This window comes from Ailuropoda melanoleuca, chromosome 5, assembly GCF_002007445.2.
Source record: "Ailuropoda melanoleuca isolate Jingjing chromosome 5, ASM200744v2, whole genome shotgun sequence".
NCBI lineage: Eukaryota > Metazoa > Chordata > Mammalia > Carnivora > Ursidae > Ailuropoda > Ailuropoda melanoleuca.
This window is the reverse complement of record NC_048222.1, coordinates 8,662,108-8,685,946: the sequence shown is the minus strand read 5'-3', so window position 1 is coordinate 8,685,946 and position 23,839 is coordinate 8,662,108. Positions and strand designations below refer to the sequence as shown.

Genomic DNA, 23,839 nt, shown 5'->3' with positions numbered 1-23,839 from the left:
TTTTATTTACTTTTTTATTCTGTTTATCATAACCCCTTGAATTACAAGTATGTGTGATATTCGAGACCCGTTATGATTCCAAACGTGTGATGCCCTGGGTGAGGTTTTCACGGGTTGCACACCCCTCATGTTTTTACAAAGGAAAGAAGTCTTTTCTGTTTGCCTGCAGGTTTACCCAGAACTTTAACTGGGTTCATATCCACAAGGAGGCTGAGCCCATGAGGTTCTTTTTAAGAGGCAAGAATGTAAGGGAATAAAGATGTGTACCAGATCTCCCCATCCTTTGGCTGAAATATGTCTGGGGTATGGTGTTGCAAAGAACACTGTGTTCTGTTACTTGGACTGTTCCGGTGCTCGAGTTGAAATGGTACAGATGTTAAAAGGCTGGACACACAGACTTCAAATACTGAAGCATCTTTTTCTGGTCATTGTTTTCTGAGATCTCATTTTCTCGTTTTCGCCAGAGGCACTGGCTTGTTGGTAATGATGTTTTTCTCCCGGCAAGTGTTCTGTGTCAGATGGTGGTGTTGATCTTTGTAGGAAAGTTTCAGAGCATGGGTCTGGAAGCAGGATGATTGTCCAAGAGCCAAGCCTGAGACAGATGCCCAAACCGAGTGATTTTTGAGTTTTGCTGGGGTGTCGAGTTTACTCCTGCCTTGGTCCTCATCCCTGCTATTTCAGAGGATGAAATGTTCTTAATCTTCTGCTTTGGGGACCTCAGAGATTTGTCCCCTTCCATTATGTCTTCTCTCTCCTGTGACTTCAGTTTCTACTAATACCTCCATATGCTCAGCTGTGTCCCATTTAAAAACGAGTCACATTTTTCTCAAGCCTACTTGTCTCCCTTTCTACCATTCTCTCTCTCTCCTTCTCTTAGAAACCAAGCCTCAGAACAGCATAATCCCCTCTTGTCATTGGTACCTACCTCCAGTCTTTGAAGTGCACTCAGCTTGACACATCGTCGCGGCCCTGACTGTGTTTTGGCCAAGGCTTTTAGTGCTGTCTTCTGGGTAAAATCCAATGGATGTTTCAGTCCTCTTCTTACCTAGATTCTCCGCTGCCTTTGACATCTTCACTGCCTCTGTTTCAGTGATGACATCTCTTCAGCTTTCCTTCTGCCTTTCTGGTCACTTCTGTTTCCTTTCCAGATGCCTCCTTGATTCATTCTTCTTCTTTTTTTTTTTTTTTTAGGGTGAGAAAAAAAGAAGGGGGAGGGGCAGAGGAAGAGGGAGAGAGAGAATCTTAAGCAGGCTTAGCACTGGGAGTGGGGCTGTGTCTCACGACCCTGAGATCATGACCTGAGCCAAACTCAAGTCAGATGCTCAACCAACTGAGCCTCCGAGCCCCCCCCCCACATCCTCTTTGCTTATCAGTATACACTCTCCCTGGGTGATCTCATCTATGTCTGTGGTTTTTCTCCACCCCCTGTACGCTGATTCCTGTCTTTTCCCCAAAATTCTCATCTGTGTAATCAGCTGCCTTTTGAACAGTGCAGCTTGGATGTCTCAAGTGTCTCTCAAGTTCAACATGTGTAAACTGTGGCCATCATCTTCCCAACAAAGTTCAACTCTCTGTTGTCATTTCTCTCGACCAAACTCCTGCCTTTGCCCGGTGGCTTTCCCCTCATCTGCGATTTCTTCTCCTTTCTCCCCCATCTAGTTAGTTACCTTCTTAGGACCCCATGTCTGTTTCCCATCTCGGCCGCTGGGATGTTATCTCACATGCTCTCCACTCCCGATCTTCATTTCACGTCACACCTGTGCTAGAGTCACCTTTCAAAGATGATTGGTCAGGACTCTAATGCTTTCTAGACTCAGTCAAGAGTCTCGATGATTCTGATCTGTTTTCACTCAGTGATTTGTAAAAGCACTGAGATATACTCTAAAGATTGCGGCCTTGGAATTCCTGGAGGCCGCCATTTGTATTCCCTCAAAGAGCCTTTGTTTCCACCAAGGTGATCTCATGTGGTTAGTATTTATTTCTCAGTTCAAAAGAGCATGTTTACTGAAACCTCTCTCTTTGTGTTTCAGAATGACATTTTCCTCAGACATTATGACAAAGGGCCGTGTAGGAATAAGCTGGGCCACTCGAGAGCCTCTGTGATGTGGAACCGAACGCAGGTACCCTGACCTTTAAGTGAGCAGGAGATACACTGGACTCAGGATGGCTTAAAAGGCCCACCTATTTCTCCTCCCCACCCTGTTCTCTACTTACCCATCCCAGCCTGGGAGGTTCTGGGGACTTCTGGGGCGGGGGACCGGGAAAAGTAATGCGGCAGCTGCCTGAAGTTAGTTCACGAGCACGATCCCCTTGAGGATGCGGAGAGGGGCAGGGCTCCAGAGTGGCCAAGTCATTAACAGCGACCTGCAGAATCAAGGTGGATATTCTTTCCTCTTGAAAAAATGGTAGAATGAGTTTCCTAAAGCCCTGGAAGTCGTATTTCCTATAAAAGGCGGGGCTCTAAAATCCTGTGAGCCCCTGCTGAGGCTTCGATCCCTCTGCACAGGCCATTTTGTGTTTCTGTGGCAGGTTCAAAGGGCGTCCTGGTTTATTTTTAACGGTATTTCATATTTATTAAAGACCATGTTCCTTTTAAGGGCATCAGTGTTAATAGCCTAGTAATCATTATTAGCAGCCCCATGAGGCTGTCAAGGAGCCTCGGGTAGGGAGAGAGCCAACAGCAACAATTCAGGCTTACATGGAGCTTGTACTAGAGCCCAGGTTAGCGTCCGGTTTGTCCCTCTCACCTCTGATCTAATCCTTGCTGTCTCCCTGCTTTATATCCCGTTCGGATCATGCTGGGCGCTGGCTGAAAGGTCCCATAATTATAACTGTTTCATATGCCTGAGGTGATGTCTTCCTTCAGGCTGCTAGAATAAATTACTGTAAAACTGGGTGGCTTGAGAAATAGAAATGTATGTCTCCCAGTTCTGGAGACAGAAGCCTGAGATGAAGGTGCCAGTGTGATTGGGTTTTGGCAAGGACCCTCTTCCTGGTCTGTAGGTGGCCTTCTTCTCACTGTGCCCTCACAGGATGCCAAGCTGGGGGAGAGGAAGCAAGCTCTCTGATGTCTCTTTTTATGAGGGCACTAACCCCATCATGAGGGCTCCACCCTTGAGTCCTGATTATCTTCCAAAGGCCTTTGTTTCCAAATAACATTGGATTGGATGTTAAGGTTTCAATGTATGAATTTTTTTGGGGGAATACAAACATTCAGTCTGTAGCTGATGGTATCGTATCCGTATAGGAAGACTGAACTGCTGAAGTAGGGCTTTTCTTCTGAATTTCCAGGTGGTGGGGATTCTGGTGGGGCTGGGCATCATTGCCCTGGTGACTTCACCCTTGCTGCTCCTGGCTTCCCCATGTATAATCTGCTGTGTCTGCAAGTCCTGTCGGGGCAAGAAGAAAAAGCACGACCCATCCACGACCTAAAAGTCTCCGCCCCTGTCCACGTGCCACAGACGTCTGGGGTTTTAATGAGAAACACAGTGATAAAGCCCCATTTAGTGAACTTGCCTCCTCCTTGCCAAACTTTGAAAGTGCCTCTGTGTCCAGACTTTGAACTTGTCTGCCTGCCTTTGGCATCAGAAAAGGCCGAGCCTGTGCGAAGAGAAGGACCCGGGTTCTGCAGTCTCGGCCATGTCTGTGGCGCATGTCGGGAAGCCTTGGGGTTGCTGAGAAGGAACCAACCCATCGTCATGTTATCCTTCGAAGGATCCCATTGGACTGTTCAACTTCCAGCCAAATTCAAGGAGCCCAAGTGAACATTCAGTATAATCAATGTGTTGTCATGGTTGGCAACACACATCACAACTGAGCAGCCAGAGTCTGCTCTGTGTTGATTTGACCACCATGAGAAACATGGGAGAACCCCCCCCTCCCGCCCCCCCGTAGGAGGGAAAGGATAACACTGTTGAAGGGGAAATTGTTATAAGCGCTGCACAGCAGGCTGCTTATCTGGGGGAGTGGATATGTTGGTTCTGCCTCTGTAGGCTCCTGGGTGTGCTGTTCCAGGCATTCCCACAGTGACTTGGCAGAAACACAGTAAGTTTCTCCTTGTGTGATCTCAGCTTCAAGCAGGAAAAACTGCTGTGCAGAGGAAGCTGTCCCTTCCAAGTGAAAGGGCTGCAGCCTGTAGAACAATGTGGTCTGATCGAGCAGCTCTCTTGGCAAGTGTATCTTTGTTAAGGTGAAACTGCCCTCCTACAGCCGGTAGCTGTGGTCTACAGGATTGTTTTTTATGAAATACGGGTCGAGTGGCCGAGGTTAAAAACCTTCATCATAGGTAGCAGAGACCTTTCCTGAGCTCTGTGTTCGTGCACCCCACACATTTAGAGCTGGACCTAAAAGTACACACCAGGAATGAGTAGCAAAGTCCATGTGTACACCAGTCCACGTAAATTGCTGCCTTCCTAGAATTTCCATCCATTGGGCATGCATGAGTCTGTCCGGTGGTACACACGAAATAAATGTTTCCTCGAAGCCGTTCTGTCTTTCCTTCTGGGACAAATATGGTTTATTATAAATCAACCTAAAGGGTTTTTTTTGCATATTATATATGTAAATTTTGGTTGCAAGTTCATAACTTACCCAAAGGTATAGACTCATAAACCTTTTTTAAAACAACCCCTAGTATGCTATCATGACATCTCAGTTTGTAAAAACACTGATAATCAAGTTATCTACATCTTTTCAAATACAAATGGGAGCAGCTTTCTTCTCAGCAGAGTTTCATATTGCTCTCTCAGGATCTGGTAGGGCAATCCAAATACTTTCTGTGTGTACGAGGCACTGATAAAACAACAAAAAAAAAAGTAAGAAATAAAATATAAATGCTTTATGTATCATATCTGCTTTGGGTTGGTATCACCTTTGTGACTTATTTTTCCCGTTATCCATGGGTCAGATTTTGAATAAACGGGTTTTAAAAAGACAATAACATTTCTCCAATGACAGGATTACATAATTGCCATTAGCAACGTAGCCTGGTGCTTCATGAGAACATGTAAAATGCTCGTCGAGAGCTCTCCTTGAAACTAGGGACCCTGCATCAGGGACAGTCAGAACCCATCATACTTTCCCGAGGTAACTGGGTAACTAGGTTATTAAATTGCTGCTATCCTGGACCTATTATTAAAGAACGATGCTTTGCCGATGTAATGGAATGTATCCTAAGTGGGGACGTGTATATTTAAGGAACTTTAGTTCACACGTACATATTGATAACTGATTTATGTATAGTACATCCCCTGGTCGTGTACATTTTTCTTTACCATGTGTATAGAACATAGATGAGAACTCTGGGAAAACTTTTGAATGGCAGCCAACCAAAAACATTTTTAATGATTTTTTTGAAATTTCTCAATATTAAGTGTCTTTATTTTCCTTTGAAACTCTAAACGGTTCAGAACAAGAGTACCCTCTTCTATCGATGTATTTCATATTAAAGACAAGTGTACATATATTTGAATAATTTGCTTTGTCTTAACACTGCCTCATTATAGCAAAGGGCATTTATAACTGCTCAGGGGATCACAGGAACTCAGCTGAAATTGCATTTTTGTATCAAGAATGTCTGTCGTGGTAATGTCCTCCAGCACGAGGGAACTCTCTAAGCTGGATTCCACAAAGAATCTTTAAACAGGAGCTGATTTAGAATAACCTAACATCCTATGTTCTCAGAGGTGGAGTGCCCAAATTTGGAGTTGAAGGTAGAAGAAAACCTCCATACTGTTTCCTTGGTAAAACTGAAGGAACTTGTCTTCTCACAGAGAGACTGTACCAGAATCAGCTACCTTTTTGTAGGGGACAGAGATTGGGGGGGTTGTTTGTGAAACAGATTTTAAACAACTGGATTTAAGTTTTTAAATGTTGAAAAGTGCCTGGAAAATCGTGACTTCTTCCTTATATAGCTACATGAATTGGCCTGTGTAAGATTGTGCGAACCAACAGGAATAGGTTGGTGGGTTAGACCGAGATACATGTCTAGTGCAACAAAGGGCGAGATGTAAGCTGAGCTAGAAACTTTGTTTACAAAGGAGAGAGCTGACAACCTCAGTAACGAGACTGACGTTTTCATTTGGGATAATTGGCCAGTGAGAGAGCTGAACCTGTCACTTTCCTCTGTCAGTGATCCTTTATCTACACTAGGAAGAAATATGGGTCTACGTGATCATGTCTGGGTGTGTGGCAAAAATCTTTGGGTTTGGAGTAGTATAGTCTATTTGAAATAGAAATCAGAACTCCTTCACCAAATTGTAATCGGGATGTAATAACCTCCCCCATCCAGAAACACAAACGGATAGATGGGCACAACATCTAGCTGCTGCCCCTTCTGGGAATTTTTCTCTTGTTATTGGGTAGGGAGGTGAGGGGGAAAGGCACATTGGAAGTAAATTTTAGAGTCGTAGGCGTTCAGTTTGTTCATGCAATGGGTGGTGGCTCTGGACTTGAAATCTCTATTTTGATAAAGAGGCCTTTGAAAAACAAATAATTCACAGTGTGAATTTTCTTGTAGCCTGCATCATGAAAATTTTACCTGTCTAGGTTTGAAAATCTACGTGTTTATTTGAATGTAAATCACTGTTTCTTGGAACCCCAAATTGTCTCTTAAAAATTCTTCAGAATCTAAATATGTATTATTTTACCCTTCTCTACACAGTGCTTGACTTTCTGTTCATAAATGGATGCCTTTATGTATATAGAACTGTGTATATATGTGTTGCTCTGAAGACAATTTCATAATGCCTTAGATGAATGACATTTTATAAAGCTGTGCAATTGATACATCTGTAGGCTATTACATCTCATGTTGATTCGCAATCCAGAAAGTTTTGTTATGTATTTAAGAAATTGCTGTTGTATTGTATTTTTCCGATTATTTGAGAGGAAAATAGCTGTTATAGTCTCTGTAGCCCCAATAAATGCAGAGCAGGAAAGCAAGCGTGGTTAACCTTTGTCGTACTGCGCGTTTCTAGACGTGTTCAATTTTATCCTCCAGGAACCAAGGAAGCACTATTAAATCCTAGGTTCAGAATTTACGAAAAGTACCCAAATCTGCAATACCATTTATGGAAATAACTTGCTACCTTGTTTCTTAAATAAGAGGAAGTATTCACTTGTTGCAGACATTTTTGTTGTACATGGCATATTTTACACGCTCAGTGCGCAGGCATCGAGCATTATCCAGAGAAATAACCAGTAATTTAGGTCTTTGATCAAAAAATGCTGCCAGGCATCGAAGCCATTAGTTCTATAAAATGAGGTTTGGGCTATGTGCTCTCTATGGTCCGTTCTAGCCTCCCACAAGTCTGTCGGAGGAATGTATTTCCTCGTTAGAAATGTTAAGGGATTTACATTAGTGTTAACTTAGGGTCATTTCTATTTGATTAGTATTCAAGGCAGGAATCACCAAACGCTGACTGCCGGAAGTTGGTTACCAACTAGAACTTGTGTTTCCGCAAAACTGAAAGCTCACATTCCTATCTCCTGGCGATGGTGCCTCTTTATTGATCATACTATGGCTGTAAGAGGATACTGAGGACAACGACTTAGGATTGACTTATAATTCAAATTCCGTTTTCTAATCATTCAGTTTTGAGGAAATTTTAATAAGATCACATTAAAAGATTTTTTGACTATGGTTTCTTAATTTGCTTAATCCTTTCCTAGAATGTCAACATTATTTCATTTTTAAAAGTGTCATTGTTTGCTAAACTTGAGTTTGCATCCCCAAAGACTGATTGAATGAACCATTTTATACAGCAGTGATTTTAATCAGTGCCCAACTGGCAAGCTCATTGCCATGTAAATTATGGGCCTCATGAATCTGAAGAATTATAATTAGGTTTTTCTGTAATTATTTTCATCTGTTAGATAATAAATTTATTTTTTTAGACCTTAAAGAGAGTATCCAACTCTACATTATGAGAAAGAAATGAATTTCTTCAAATAATGCAATAACAATTATACTATGTTTTATTTATATATATTTTACATATACTTTTTAAGGAACTTTTGAGAACAATCCAAGAGATAAGTGTAGTAGACATTAGATCCATTTCATAGAGAAAGCAGGGGTTTTATGTTCATATCTTGCCAAGGGCCACACTACTGATGAGTGGCAGCCAGAAAAAGAATGTGAGACTCCTTCAGAATACTTTCAACACTTTCATCAGTTAGTAACTCTGATCCGGCCTTCGTTCCCGTGTCTGTGAGTACCAAGAGAATGAACTCCCCTCTCAATCATCTGCATCAGTGGGGGTATATGTAAGAGAATTATTATTTCAAATAATCATTGAGAGTTTGTGTTTTGGTGTGTCTGAAAGCCTGCCTGGGGCAGATGGCCACCCCTGAGGTCAACCCCAGTCCCTCCCTGGTTTAGGTAGAGGCGAGAGCAAGGGGAGGAGGGCAAGTTAGTCAAGAAATAACTAGGTGGTGTGTATCCTGCTAACACTGGAATGAGAATTACAGGTGGGTCCATGTACTTACTCCAGATGCCAACATGCTTGTTTCCTCTTCTCTACAATATAAAGTATATTCTCACAGCCTCCTTTGAGGTTGACAGTCAACACTCAAAGCGATTGTTAAATCCAAATCCTTTCCTTTGAACATTACCAGCCTGTGCTATAATGTGTATTTGTGGCCGATCGTTACATAAATCCATCGATTGGCAGTTCTGAAAACAAGAAATGGGCTCTAAATAATGAACTTACTGAATTTCTTTTTTTTTTTTTTTAAGATTTTATTTATTTATGTGACAGAGAGACAGCCAGCGAGAGAGGGAACACAAGCAGGGGAGTGGGAGAGGAAGAAGCAGGCTCCTAGTGGAGGAGTCTGATGTGGGACTCGATCCCGGAACACCGGGATCACGTCCTGAGCCTAAGGCAGACGCTTAACGACTGCACTACCCAGGCACCCCAAACTCACTGAATTTCTGTTGTGTATAAAGAAGTTGTGCTTCGAATTCCATTTTCTGCCTCAATGGTTTTCAATTTTACCAATACAATTTTACCAGCTTTCCCTTTTTTTGTATGTTGAAACTAGAATTCAGGCTTTAGATGAAAAGGGAATGAAGTCTCATGTTTGCCTGGATGATCTGGTGTGATCGAAGAGGCCTATTTTCCTTCTGGAGGAATGGGTGGGTGGTTCTCATTTGTGCTATTGAATGCATTCAAATAAAATGAACATGAAGTTTTTCTCGAGTTGTGAGACTTCTGATTATTGATCAGTCTGGACTTAGTTTTTGAAGTCAAGCCCGTTTGTTTAAGTAAAAGCAAACAAGTCCAGAAATCCACACACCACCCTGCATGATGTGTCCCGAATTCCAGCCTGGCCCCGGGACTTTGGCACCCCAAGGGCACGTGAACGGAATGTCGGGAGAGGGTTGGCAAATTTGATGTCACCCTGGGCACAGAGCAAGCAGTCAGTGCCCTCTGTTCTCCCTGCCCCCTGCCAGTCCAGATGGTGTGGGGTCAGAAGACAGACACCCAGCTTGCAGTAAGATGATTTTGTTCTTGATTGGTGGTGTGGTCCAGGGCCAACCATTTATCCACACTGTCATTTCATCCATCCTGGTTCAGGCACAGAGGGTCAGATGACATCACAAGTGTCAGAGGGGCATTGTTTTTTAGGAGGTGTGAGGAGGAAAACCATTGCACTGTGTGTGCTATGGCTGTGAGTGTGGGTGGCAAGTTTTCAGCCAGACACTGCTCTCAAGGGGGAAGAGGGGGGCTAATACATTTCAAGCTTGTGAATGTGTATTGAGGGAGGAATGACCTCCTCAGAAAATACATTGTCTTTCTAGATTTAAAAAATTCCCTCATGTTGCTTTTTTACAAAGAAATATTTCACAGATAAATATTTATCTAATTGTATGTTCAATTAAAATGGAAGCTATATGGAGAGAAAAATGCAGAATTCGTTTCAACACATTGATTTTGACGGGGAGGGGCAGTTTACTGTAAAAACTTACACGATGCCATCTGGTATGCAAAGTACTTTCAAACACGTTTTCTTTTGCTCTTCCTACTACTCCAGCAAGTACATATTAAAACGGCTCTCTTCCAGCTGACCGGTGGGAGGTGAGATTCTGGGGCTATGTCACATGGCCCGGGTCATACGATGGGTTAGTGGCAAGGCTGGAAACATCTTTCATGAGCCCACCCAGGACCTCTTAGCATTATTTTAATTTTTTTAAGCATCTTGAAACAACACAGTTATTAACCTCAGTTTCTGTACATCAGAAATTTGGCCTGAGGTGGCCGAGCTCTCTGCTCAACATCTTGCCGGGCTAGAAATCAAGGTCTTGGCCAGCTGTTGTCATTTGGAGTTTGGAGTTCTTTTCCAAGCTCACTAATTGTTGGCAGGATTCAGTTCTTTCTCATGCCTACCTTGTGGTTCTGTGTATCTTCAAGCCATGTTGAGGTGTCAAAAATCAGAAATAGCAGAACTAAAACCAATGAATGGCCCACGTAATAATTAGTAAAAGTCTATTAAGCACACACCAAAAAGACAGTTTGTGAACCAGGAGCACTCACTGAACCAAAACATAGAACGAGGTTCAGTGTTCTATTGTTATAAAGCGGCTTGTATAGTGACAACGCAGCGTCTGTTCTTCGCAGAGATTGGTTATAATAGTAGCATTCCCTTTAATGATAATGAATTGGTCAGTGGTTGCCTCATACCAACCTTGGTAGGTAAGTTCAAGTTTTGCATATAATTTTCAGAGGTATAAGCAAGAAATGACCCAGGTCAAGTTAGTCTTGCAAAATAAGCTAAATTAAACTTTGTTTGTATGACTAAACTGGTTTTAAACTGCAATTCAGGGAATTTGCATTTTCTTTCTTTTTTTTTTTAAGATTTTATTTATTTATTTGACAGAGAGAGAACACAAGCAGGGGGAGCAGCAGGCAGAGGAAGAAGCAGACTCCCTGCTGATAAGGGAGCCCGATGTGGGACCCTTGATCCCAGGACCCTGAGCCAAAGGCAGACACTTAACTGACTGAGCCACCCAGGCGCCCCATGCAATTCAGGGAATATTCAAGACTGGTCTCTGTTTTTATTTTAACAATTCCCCCCTTTTGATGATGCTCTCAGCGGGCTGAGAGTCTTATCAACCAGTATGGTGTTATTCTGTATTACCACTGTTGATGCAGTTTGGCTGAAGAATCACACATTTGATGCTTTTGTCCAGTTGCATCATCAGGTCAAGATGTAGTCAACATCTTCATCACTTCTGTGGTTATTGTTGATTTCATCCAGTCATCTGATCCTGACAGATACCATTTGACGTGTGAGTGGCTGCCGACGCGTGTAAAGCCCTAGAATGCATAACACACTGGAGAAGTTGATATGATGACTATAAAAAGAGTAATAGGTAAGGATTGCAAAGTTCTCTAGAGCAGAGGTTCCCGGGAGCCAAGATTTAGCCAATTAAATAACTCAAATGGGTTATAATTCTTGAACCTTACGTACACAGTCACAGCACAACGTATTAGCAATCGCATATCCTCGTGATTACTTGGGACAGGATGAACATGAGATGCTTTGCTTCAAGAGGTGGTACTTGTAGGTGGCCTTCCACCCAAATTAGGCTTCTCTATGATGTGAGCAATCAGGTAATTTAATGGGAGACATTTCTACGGAAATAAAAGGTAAACAAACGTTGATTGGTCCAGCAAATTATAAAACTGGTTTCTGAGTTCAGAGAGCAGCCCATTGAGAAGATTTCTGGATGTGGGGTCATGAGCATCTTCAGATGGAGGGAGGGTGGGCAGTGGCGATCTGTCAGGTTTTCGGGTTTGCAATGTGAATGTGAATGTTTCTAAGTGGCCACATTGCAACTGGCCCGAACATCGTCCCCACCCATGAGCTGTTGCGGTGATGTCTCTCAAGTCTTTATTGTAGCCCAGCTTTAGCTTCTGGGGTTTCCAGGAAAGGGCAGTTTTATTTCCATAGCAATTCCAGTCAAAAGAGTGGCAAAAAATTGGAAACATTAGCTTTTGGAGAGTTCTAGCCAAATATCGGAGGGAACTAGGAAAATTCAGGGTTCAGCCCAGTTTATAGGTAAAACACAAAGCCTCAAAGACAATGAGCAACTTCGAATCTGTTATCCATAAATATCAGATAATTTTCCTCTATATAATCATCTTCATCAAAGATAACCATAGCAGGTCTTTTCCATCCGCAGATTAAGTCTAGTTTCAATAAACTTGTCCTGATTATTTACATGCCCGCAGCACAAATAGTGATTGACCACACAGGCTCTTTTAAACCTGCCTTGCTGGAGCTTTTCATAAGGAATCTCAGACTGGACATTCAAAACTCTCTCGAAGCTAGGAAGCCAAGCCAAGGCCTTGTCCAATCGTGTCCTCTTCCAAGGAGAACAGATTCCTATTGAACTTATGCAAGTATATGTAGTGTTATGAAAATAGGAACATTGAATAAGAGTTTCTGAATTCTGGAGGGATCAGGAAGGGAGAAAGAGATAAGCGTTTCAACCTTTGCTGCAAAAGATACACTCTACCAAATTGCTGTAAGTTATAGAGAGTTTAAAAGAGGAGAAGAAGGGGTCCTTTAAAACTGGCATTAAAGAACTAGAGGTGCTCCGGGGCGCCTGGGTGGCACAGCGGTTAAGTGTCTGCCTTCGGCTCAGGGTGTGATCCCGGCGTTCTGGGATCAGGCCCCACAACAGGCTCCTCTGCTATGAGCCTGCTTCTTCCTCTCCCACTCCCCCTGCTTGTGTTCCCTCTCTCACTGGCTGTCTCTATCTCTGTCAAATAAATAAATAAAATCTTAAAAAAAAAAAAAAAGAACTAGAGGTGTTCCAAATGGACTCAGAAGAAGTTATAATCATCTTCATCAGTTCATTCAGTCCCTTGTGAGTATTTCTGATTTGCTTCTTCTTGGGTTAGCAGCTTTATGAATCAGGTTTCCAACAGAGTTTTAGAAATTCTTACCCAGTTTGGTGTTATGATCTTCAAGTTCTCAGAAACCTGCATTTTAGAGTACTTGTCAGGGTCTTTTCCCTGAATCTCTTTGAAGACGGAGTGCTTCTGTTTATAGTTCATTGTAAATGCTCTCAGAGAAGAATGGAGAGTAAAACAATAACTGTATATAAATGACAAAAGACTTTAAAATGGCCACGGTTAAATGCAATTGACAAGGGAACGTGGTTATTTCTGTGGCATACATTTTAAAATTATGACTGATAACATTATATCAGGACCTGTCAGATTTTAGGAGCTTCATACAAATATCCCCTATAGAAAGTTCAGCATCACTTCTTATTTATTTATTTTCCAACAAATTTAACATGTACAAAGAGTTACATAGTCGTTAAAAAAATTTTTAGCTCTTTTAATAGAGAAGACTCAATTTTTTAAGTAACTGAAGACCTAACAGAGACAAAACACAGAATCAGTCTTCTAGGCAGATTACATTAAAGGTAAAGAAAGTCTTTGCTTACAATTTCTTATTAAGAGCAGACCAATAATCTAAGAAAACTTTGTCTCTTTAACAGTGAGATCCAAATCCAAATTTTACAGCTGTGTATTTTTGAAATTAAAACTTTTTTTTCTTTTTAACGTAAACGAAGCCATTCTGATCTTAGTCAGACTTGACCACACATAAAATTCCTTTCTTAAAATTCTTTTCCCACAAACCTTCTACAGTGTTCTATATCCATCAGCTTTTGTCCTCTTTTTCTTTTCTTATTCTCAAACAATCATTTTTGATCTCATTTTTTTGGTCTCTAGTTTAACTTAGAAATTTTTCTTATTTACATGTGTTTAATTACTTGTTTTTTACAATTATGTTTGGATTAGACATTCAACAGCTAACCATTATCTGAAGATATTTTTCTTACTGACACATTTTCAAGGCATGCCTGCTTTATGAAACCAACAAACTTCAACTAGCTCTTATCTATCAAAGATTATCCCAGATCGTGTGAAATTGAAAAACATTTGGGCTGGTTTCTTTAAGCCAATTAAATAGAGCTCTGTACAAATAAATTTTGGCAATACCATCTGAAGGTAGAAAAATATCATATCTATAACACACATACATATGCATACATAAACATACAGACAGGCCCAAACAGTGATCTTGGCGTTTTTGTTTTAAAAGTTTTAGCCATGACCCAGGTATAAAACTGAAAAGAACAGTTGTATTCAAATTTGTGTTCTGGCAGATGGACTAAGTTAAGGTTACTGGCTCAGATGACTGAAGTTTTTTTTTGTTGTTGTTGTTTTTTACTAAGAATTTTTATTTGTATGCTATAAGGTTTTATTTTATTTTTATGCTGCAAGGTTTTAGAGCTATTTTTGGAGTCATTTCGTCTTTTTAGCGACTTCTCTACACTGAAGAATGCATTTCGTTGTCTCTGAAAGGTTTGGAATCCTTTCTTTTAAGGCTATCCCTTATAGTGGACTTATCTGAGTTAAAGATTCCCCAAAACAGCCACTGCAATTCCAAAAGTTCACCCATTTTCCAAAAAGGCACAAGACCCTGGTCCATAGGCCAGGTGGAGCTCATCTCTGTCTTTAGATGCCCTACAATGTTTTAATTATGAGGAGACCTGTTTTCCAAAAGCTATTACAAAACACAGGGTGTCACATGTTTCCCCCACTTTTGAACAGAATAGAGTGACTTCCCAAGAAGGTTCAACAAACAAAATTGGAAAGCAAGCATGCACAGTAAAGTTGGAGGCTCAGAATGGAAAGACAGGGGAGCTTCGATCCAGTTTCAGGGTTGATGAGAGAGCAGTGAGCTTGTGGGCTCTGTGGGTACCAGACCCGTTCATTCTGTGGCCTCAGACTCATTGGGGGTCTTTTTTGGATCCCATTTCTCATGCCATGAAATGGCAAAAGTTCAGAAATAACAGAAATGATACCAGTGAATCACCAAAGTAGTGACAAGAGGTTACTGTGGACACACCAAAAGGCAGTTTGTAAACTGGGAGCGCTCAAACTGGAAAATGGAATATTAGGCTCCGTGGCATATTGTGATAAAGCAGCTTATATAGCGAGACAGCAGTGATCGATTATAATATTAGAATTTTCTTAAATGATAGGAAATTGGTCACTGGTGACCTCCTATCAACCTCGGGGAACAGTTTTGCTTGTGATTTTCAGAGGCACAAGTAAGAAATGACCCAGGTCAAGTTAGCCTTGCAAAATAAGCTCAATTAAGCTTTGTTTGTATGACTAAACTGGTTTTGTCTGCTCAGGGGGATTTTCAAGGCTGAGTTCTGTTTGCATTTTATTGTAACCGAGTTCTTGTCATACTCACTACAGCTCTCTTTGACTTTCTCTTTTGCTTCATCTCTGATTTCCCTGAAAGGTACAAAGCGGAACATGTTTACGGCGGTCATTCTCAGTGGGCGATTTAGCCTTTTGCTGATTTGTTTCCCTGCTCTGTGAAGCCAAACACGTCGCAGACATGATGCTATCAGCTGAAAAATTCACAAACTCAGGGAAAAGTTAAGAGCAAAACCTAGCTTTCCTAGAAGGAGGCTGTTGGTCTCCAGTTTCAGTTGAACCTGGCACGGCCAGGGTGTGAGCAGCATCCCTGCTTCTGGCTGGGAGATCCATCTGGTCTTTCTGGGAGACAGATTTTCCCAAATGGACTTAGAGGAAAACCTGATCTCATGTTTTTCAACAAAGCTTTAGGATTGGATGAAATCTCGTGTTGGTTTCAGAAGGGACAATGCCTTGTGAGAGCTGGTTTAAAGTACAGGATGGTGTTTCCACTCAAGTCAGACCACTAAAGCAAGGGATCTGAGTTAACCCATGGCTGTGTGTTGTTGAGGGACCTGCATTAGAAATCAAGGTCATCCTCTCCTCCCCTCTCCTGCCCAGTGCAGGAATGCAGACCCTGACCAGGTGCTTTAGGTGTTTTAAGCTAGTACAGCCATTCTTCTGAGTATAGATGGACGACAAGAGGGAGGTGTGAGAGAGCTACTAGTCCCTTGTGGCTTTGGGCAACACACAAGTTAGCTTGGCTCGGGTTTCTTCATTTAGACAATTGGAAGTGACTGTTTTCTAGATCCAGTTCAAATCTAGCCTTGTGTAGGAAGGAAAAGATCACCAGCCCCCACCGCGGGCTTCATCTGCATGAGAATAGTTAGCACAAGGGGACTTCTTATTAGACTAGGGACTCTTAATTGCCAGAAGCAGTTTCCAGGCACCAAATTGCGGATAATTTCAGAAGCCTGTGAAAAATATTACCAGTTTATTTTAAATAAGCAAATTTAAAGAACAAGGGTTGAGCTTCATGGTTTGTTTATAGCTCTCCATGGCTGAAAAGACTTACAGCAAAAGTTGCTTGGGGAATTTCCAGGGACATGTTTCTTCTAGTGTTTATGTTAGAGACATCAGAATCTCATCTATTTGAAACACACAATGGATTATATATGCTGTGTGTATCAGTCTTAGGATTCTTGTTAACATTCAGTTGGTTGCTGCTGATCAATTATTCTCTGTTTCTGGTACACATTGCATTTTCTATGAATTGAGTTAAATTTAAGGTATACATGTGTGTTGATGGATAGGATAGTATGTGAAAATGTGTGTGTGTGTGTGTGTGTGTGTGAATGGGTAGTAAATACCTAGGTGGATAGCTGGCACATCTGCTTAGATACAATGAAATTTTTATTCAGGCTGAAATAATAAATTTTACTTTCAAAAGTACAACACAAAACTACTTCCGGATTTCAAACAGTAAATTAAGAATTAGAAGTTACATAAATATTTTTAAGTGCTTTAAAAAACATTTTGATTTTTGAACTAAAATGTGTTTATTTTTCTATGGATTGCTTGAAACCCACAAAAAGCTGTTCTTCACAGAGGACTGCTCTCATTTGTGACAAAACGTTTCCACTTCAGGTTTTTAACATTGGAGAGTAACATTTTTAAGAGTGGTCGTACTAAACTTATTTCTAGTATTTATGTCAGATGTCACAAACATATCATAACTGTAACCAAACCCACATGAGTTCCCTCCTTGGTGCGTCCCAGACACAGCAGGTGGAGTTGTCTCACAAGGGAAACTTTATTTGCAACATATAGAATCACCAGGAATAACTTCCAGAGCCGTGTCTCCCTAAGCAAGGGTGGATGAGCTCCTTTTATTCCGGGTTAGGGTGAATTAGTTTCGATAGGGAAGCCTTGTCCTCATCAGATGTAGAGGAGGGCATAAGGTCGCGCACGCGCCTTAAGGAAACATGCCCGTACATACATTGCGCGTTATGTAAATGACGCTTGTGCTCCTCCTTGGGCGGAGAGTTTCGTATTATAATGAGGTAAAGAGAGTCACTCGTTCTAGAGGTCCCTCCATGGTCCATCTGCGCAGGCGCGCGTCCGGGTTTTGCTCAGACTGGTGTGGGTGGTCTGGGCTGGCTGGAGGTCCTGTCAGGCTGGAGGTCCCGTCAGGTCGGTGGCTGTGCTGGAAGGGCGGTTTCTCTTGCCCTTTGCCGGAGTTCTCGAGGTAAGCAGCAAAGAAGAGCTTAAGGAAAAATGTGAGACAAAGGTGGGTGAATACAAGCAAGTCCGCCTTGAAGGTCAGGTCTTGGGATCTAGCTGGTGACAAATCCCTCCTCCAGTTTTGAAAAAAAAATTTAAAGATTTAATTTATTTACTTAAGAGAGAAGGACAGAAAGAGCATGAGTGAGGGACAGAGGGAAAGCAGGCTCCCCACTGAGCAGGGAGCCCAATGTGAGACTTGGTCCCAGGACCCTGGGATCATGACCTGAGCCAAAGGCAGATGCTTAACCGACTGAGCCACTCAGGCACAGCCCCTGTGCCCCCTCTGGTTTTATTCTCCTCATTCTTGAGAGGCACGAGGAGAAGGTCCGTTTTCTGTTCTACTTCTTGCTGGACATGGACAGAGTCATAGGAATTGATAGAATTATCAATTATCAATTATCAAATTATCCCTTGGCTAGTTTTAGGTATATCTGTGGGTCACCAGGTTTCACCCCACATATCCTTGTGTTGCTACCATTTGTAATTTGATCTTTACGCACATGGATCCAAACAGTACCCAGCAGTTATGTATGGGAGTTCCAGTCAGTAAAAAGAGCAGTCTTCAGTTTGTTTCTCTCTGCTATGATCCTCCTGAGATTTATTAGGTTACCTGGTTCCCAAGGATACGTTAGTGTGTTCATGGCTTTTTGCATCTCTAAGATAATAGTGACCAGGACTAACATCAAGAAGATGTTCATTTTAAAATCAGACCAAGGTAGAGGGGACTAGAGTATTTTCTATTTTGCCATGTACTAACAGTAAGCTGGACAGTCACAGAGAGAATGATTTCATCTCTAGAATAGAAGTTTCATGTCAGTGAGTGGTTCACAGGAATATTTGTTGTCATCTGGTGCTGGTAGCGTTTCTTCCTTCTGGGGCCTCTGGGGCAGATGATTTTTTACTCTAGTACTGTGGATCCAAGACATGACTCTCTCTGATTTTAAGGAAGAGTGTGTGGTTAATAGCCCTAGGCAGAGCCTGTCCATAAAGGATATAGTTGATCCTGGGGTGGCCCGTTTTTCTAAGTTTTGATGTATACCCAGTCCCCAGGTTCATACAGGTGAAGCTTAATTTCAGGAGACAAAAAAATTTCCGTATTTGTTGAGTGCATCCACCACCTACTGGAGATTAATTATATGCTTCAGGTCTAGAGAAACCTCTGGAGGTTAGAAGTCAGAGCCTTTTGGAAAGGGCCTCACATAAGTCATTTTGAATGGGCTGAGCTTTTAGTTTGCCCTTTGGAGCAACTCTCATTCTAGGGTGAGCTGTTGGTAGTAACTTTAACCAATTTTCCTGTGTCTCCTGGCAACATTTTGGGTCTTTTTCGGAGTTCTGTTAGGACATTCTGTCTTCCCAGAAGATTGAGGCCTCCAGGCAGAGTGTAATCTCAACTTGATGTTTAAGCCCTTTGTTACTTTATTAGCTCTTTCTGTCCTATAGGAAAAGGCCTTTATCCATCCAGTAAATGTATCTATGAACACCAAAAGGTGTTTGAACCCTCCAGGGGCCTTTGGGATTACAATGAAGTCTATTCACCAATCCTCCCCTGGTATTGTCCCCCAGATTTGGGTTGCTCTAACTAGACAGGGTACTAGAGGTCTGGTTTGTACATTTGTCCACAGGAGACACATTGGTTTGTTATCCTCTCAATAATTTCCTACTTTGTTGGCATGCACATAATCTTCATTAACAGTAGGTATGAAGCTTACCCTAATGGGTGAGTTGTATGTACTCTTAAGGAATCCCCAAGCAATCTGCTTAGGTACCCAGATTCTCCCATTGTTGTTTACCATCCATCCTGTGACTCCTGGAGGCCATTAATAGCCCTGTTTTATAGCCCCTTTGATCTCATCCTGGAAGTAGGATGGAGAGAATTTACATAGTGGTAGAGAGGGAGTTAGTGGCAAATGCAAAATCTCCCCAGACGTGGCAGCTCGTTTCTCTCCATGTGGCTCCATGGGCAGGAATTCCAGGAAGGCATATTTAGAATCAGTCACCCTTTCTAATGTTCTATTCCATTCTAATGTTCTGCCTAATATTTCCGCCTTTTGGGCTGAGGTGCCTGGGGCCATCTTTTCGTCTATATAAGAGCTTTTCGGGGAAACTCCTGCATATCTTGTCCTTCTTAGTCAATTTTCCATAATACAGCTGCCATCTACAAACCAGACTTCCTCTGCATTGGACAGAGGCTCACTCTGGAGATCTTTGCACCTAGAGTAAATTTGATCAAGGACTTCGTGATTGGGGAGTAGGGTGGCAACTCTATCTGGGGGGTCTTTATGAGCATGGCCTGATGTTGTAACATTCTGTTTTGATTCCAGAAAACTCAAAACGTGGTGTGGGGTCCAAACAGTCACAGGTTGGCTGATGGTTTTTCTGTTTCTTTTACCAAGAGGCATGAGGCTCGTACAACTCTTAGGCAAGGGGGCCAATCCCTGGCCACTGTGTCCAACTGTTTAGAAAAATAAGCTACCATTCTTTTTTTTTTTTTTTTTAAGATTTTATTTATTAATTTGACAGAGAGAGACAGCCAGCGAGAGAGGGAACACAAGCAGGGGAAGTGGGAGAGGAAGAAGCAGGCTCCTAGCGGAGGAGCCTCGTGGGGCTAGATCCCAGAACGCTGCGATCACGCCCTGAGCTGAAGGCAGACGCTTAACGACTGTGCCACCCAGGCGCCCCAGCTACCATTCTTTTTAAAGGCTCCAGCATCTGGGTTAACATCCCTATAGCTATTCCTTATCTTTCATATACATACAAATCAAACAGCTTGTCAAAATCAGGTAATGCTAAGGCTGGAGCCTTCATAACGAAGACTTTACATTGTCCAACTTCAGGGAAAAGGACAGTTTTAGTTTGCAATGATTCCAAGTCAAGAGAATGAAAGAAAATGGAAACCTTAGTTTGGAGAGTCAGAGCCAGATATTCAGCTCCTAAGAACCTAGGAGAATTCAGAATCCTGCCCAGGTTTATAGGCAAACAACTAACACTAAGACAATCAGAACTAGAATCTAACATCCACAAAAACGTGTTATTAAAACACAATTTTTCTCTAAAATCACCCTCATTGGCATCAAAGACAGCCAAATTAAGACTAATTTGTTTGTAAAACAGTCCAGTTTTAGCAAACTTGGCCTAATTATTTACATAAGCCTGGCAAGAATAGAAGTTGACCCTGTAAATTTTAAAACTCTGCTTTGCTGGAGGGTGCCTGGCTGGCTGAGTCAGTAGAATATGTGGCTCTTGATCTTGAGTTCAAGCCCCAGGATGGATGTAGAGATTACTAAGGAAAAAACCAAACCAAAACAAAAACCACCACCCCAACAAAAAAAACCCCAAAACTGTTTTGCTGGGATTTTAAATAAATTTTAATTTAGTTTTTTTTTTTTTAATTCGACAGAGATAGAGACAGCCAGAGAGAGAGGGAATACAAGCAGGGGGAGTGGGAGAGGAAGAAGCAGGCTCATAGCAGAGGAGCCTGATGTGGGGCTCGATCCCATAACACCGGGATCACGCCCTGAGCCGAAGGCAGATGCTTAATCACTGTGCCACCCAGGCGCCCCTAGTTTTTATTTTCTAAATTTAAATTCAATTAATTAACATAGAATGTATTATTAGTTTCCGATGTAGAGTTCAGTGATTCCTCAATCTTATATAACACTCAGTGCTCCTCACATCACGTGCCCTCCTTAATGCCCATCACCCAATTGCCGCACCCCCCATCCTTTCCCCTCCGGCAGCCGTCAGTTTGTTTCCTATGATTAAGAGTCTATTACGGTTTGTCTCCCTCTCTGATTTCATCTTATTTTATTTTTACCCCCTTTCCCCTACGATCCTCTATTTTGTTTCTTAAATTCCGTATATGAGTGAGATCATATGATAATTGTCTTTCTCTGACTGACTTATTTCGCTTAGCATAATACCCTCTAGTTCCATCCATGATGTTGTTGCATATGGCAAGATTTCATTCTTGATGGCTGAGTAGTATTCCATTGTGTGTGTGTGTGTGTGTGTGTGTGTGTGTGTGTGTGCGTGTGTGTATACCACATCTTCTTTATCCATTCACCTGTTGATGGATGTCTGGGCTCTTTCCATAGTTGGGGTATTGTGGACATTCCTGCTATAAACATTGGGGTGCAGGTGCCCTTTCAGATCACTACATTTGTATCTTTGGGGTCAATACCTAGTAGTGCAATTGCTGGGTCGTAGGGTTTTGGTGGGACTTTTATAAGGAATTTCAGATTGAACTTTTAATAACCTCAAGGCCAGAAGCCAAGCCAAATACTTGCCATCAGATTTGTCTGCAGTACCCATAGATTTGGGTGTGTTCCTCTTCTTGAGGTCCCCAAAATATCCCATGGTTTCCTGCACCTTCCAGGAAGTGACATTCTTTACTTACCTGGTAAGGCTGCCGGGAACTCTGTAAGCAAGGTAGCAGCCCACATTTCCAAGAGTCTCTACTGACTCTATAAAGTCAACCTTAGTTCCTTCAAGTTGTCTGGTCATATCTGTCTTAACTTTCTCAAATATGACACTCCAGTCAGAGCCTTGGTAATATAACCAATGTTTCCAGTGGTGTCCTGTTACAAGGAGAACAGATTCTCAATGAATTTATGCAAATAATTATAATTGCTATGAAAGGAAAACTACGCATTAAGAGTTTCAGAATTCTGGAGGGTTCAGGTAATGGGAGAAAAGTTAAATGTTTCAATTTGTTCAAAAAGGAATAGTTTATCATATTTTTGTAAGTCATAGATATCTTAAGAGAAAACTTCCTTACGTTTAAGGAACCAGCAATGTTTCAAACAAGAGTGCTAAAAACTATTATCATCTTAATTCATTCAGTCCATGTTACTAATTCTTGTTCTGTTTGCAGCTTTCCCACTGGTTCTGGAAATTCTTACTCAGCTTAGTTTTATTATCTTAAAGATATAAAAAAACAAGTGTTTGTCAAAAAGTCCTTTTCATGAATCTCCTTGAAGATGAAACATTTTGCAAGAGCATCAGAACATTAACTATCAATGACAAAGAGAAACTAAAAAATGGCCATGGTTAAAGATCTGATGAGAGTTCATTATGATACAGTTGGCAAGGAAATCTGGTTACTTCGTGACACACAACATTTTAATAATTAGAATGTCAAGTGATGACTTGACATATTAAAACGTTAGGGGGTCTCATATAATTTCTAGAACATTTATAGCATTTACCCAAACAACATAAGCTAAGAAGGTTTATCATCATTTGTTTGACAACATTTCCCATTTAATTTAACATACCAAATAAACAAGCCTAATTAGTCAAAAAGACTTCCTTTAAATTTGAATCTTAGGGATTTTGTTATAAACCTCAGAAGGTTTTAAAGCACATACCTAACGTGGATTACAGAGCATTATAGAACTTAATATTTACCCAAGCTGGCAATATGATATTCTACAGAGAGTTACACTGTTGTTAGCAAAACTTAGCCCCTTCAATATCGAGAAGTTTTAGCTTTTTAAGTAATCAAAGACCTGATAAAGACAGAGCATAGAAACTGTGTTTTTCTGGGCAGATAAAGAAAAACTTCATTTACAATCTCTTATCAAGAGTAGGTCAACAGGGATGCCTGGGTGGGTCAGTCAGTGAAGCGTCTGCCTTTGGCTCAGGTCATGATCCCAAGGTCCTGGGATCGAGTCCCACATTGGGCTCCTGCTCAGTGGGAAGCCTGGTCTCCCTCTGCCTGCAGCTTTACCCTGCTTGTTCTCTCTCTCTCTCTGACAAATAAATAAAATCTTAAGAAAAAAAAAAAGAGTAGGTCAACAATCCAAGAAAACTTGGTCTTATTTTAAGAGAGAGAGAAACAGAACATCAGTTCTGACTTAGTGTACTTTTTTTTTTTTTTAAAGATTTTATTTGTTTATTCATTCCACAGAGATAGAGACAGCCAGCGAGAGAGGGAACACAAGCAGGGGGAGTGGGAGAGGAAGAAGCAGGCTCCCAGCGGAGGAGCCTGATGTGGGGCTCGATCCCATAACGCCGGGATCACACCCTGAGCCGAAGGCAGATGCTTAATCACTGTGCCACCCAGGCGCCCCCTGATTTAGTGTACTTTTAAGGCTCATTCATTTCAACCTTAGTCTGTCCTGATCACACATAAAATTCTTTCAAAGATTCCCCTTCACAAACCTTCTACAATTTTCTTATTCATTCAGATTTTGTCCTTAGCCTTCTCTCTAAACTACCAGTCTTAATTTTAGGACAAAATTACTTTCTTTTTTGTCCCCCCTCAATATATTCCCATTGCTTGTATCTTTGTTATTGAAACGCATCTA

The 23,839-nt window shown here is 41.6% G+C and overlaps 1 protein-coding gene across 4 annotated transcripts in view; it reads left to right on the top strand.

The window, feature by feature from the left end:
- The window catches only part of RNF144B (ring finger protein 144B), a 183,318-nt gene extending 176,376 nt beyond the window's left edge, over window positions 1–6,942 (top strand). For all 4 annotated transcript variants that reach the window (XM_034660272.1, XM_019802519.2, XM_011228376.3 and 1 more), the window contains exons 7-8: window positions 2,031–2,120; window positions 3,292–6,942. In XM_034660272.1, the coding sequence (XP_034516163.1) occupies window positions 2,031–2,120; window positions 3,292–3,432 (231 nt within the window). In that variant the 3' untranslated portion in view covers window positions 3,433–6,942. The remainder of the gene's footprint in view (window positions 1–2,030; window positions 2,121–3,291) is intronic.
- The last annotated feature ends 16,897 nt before the right edge of the window (window positions 6,943–23,839 follow it).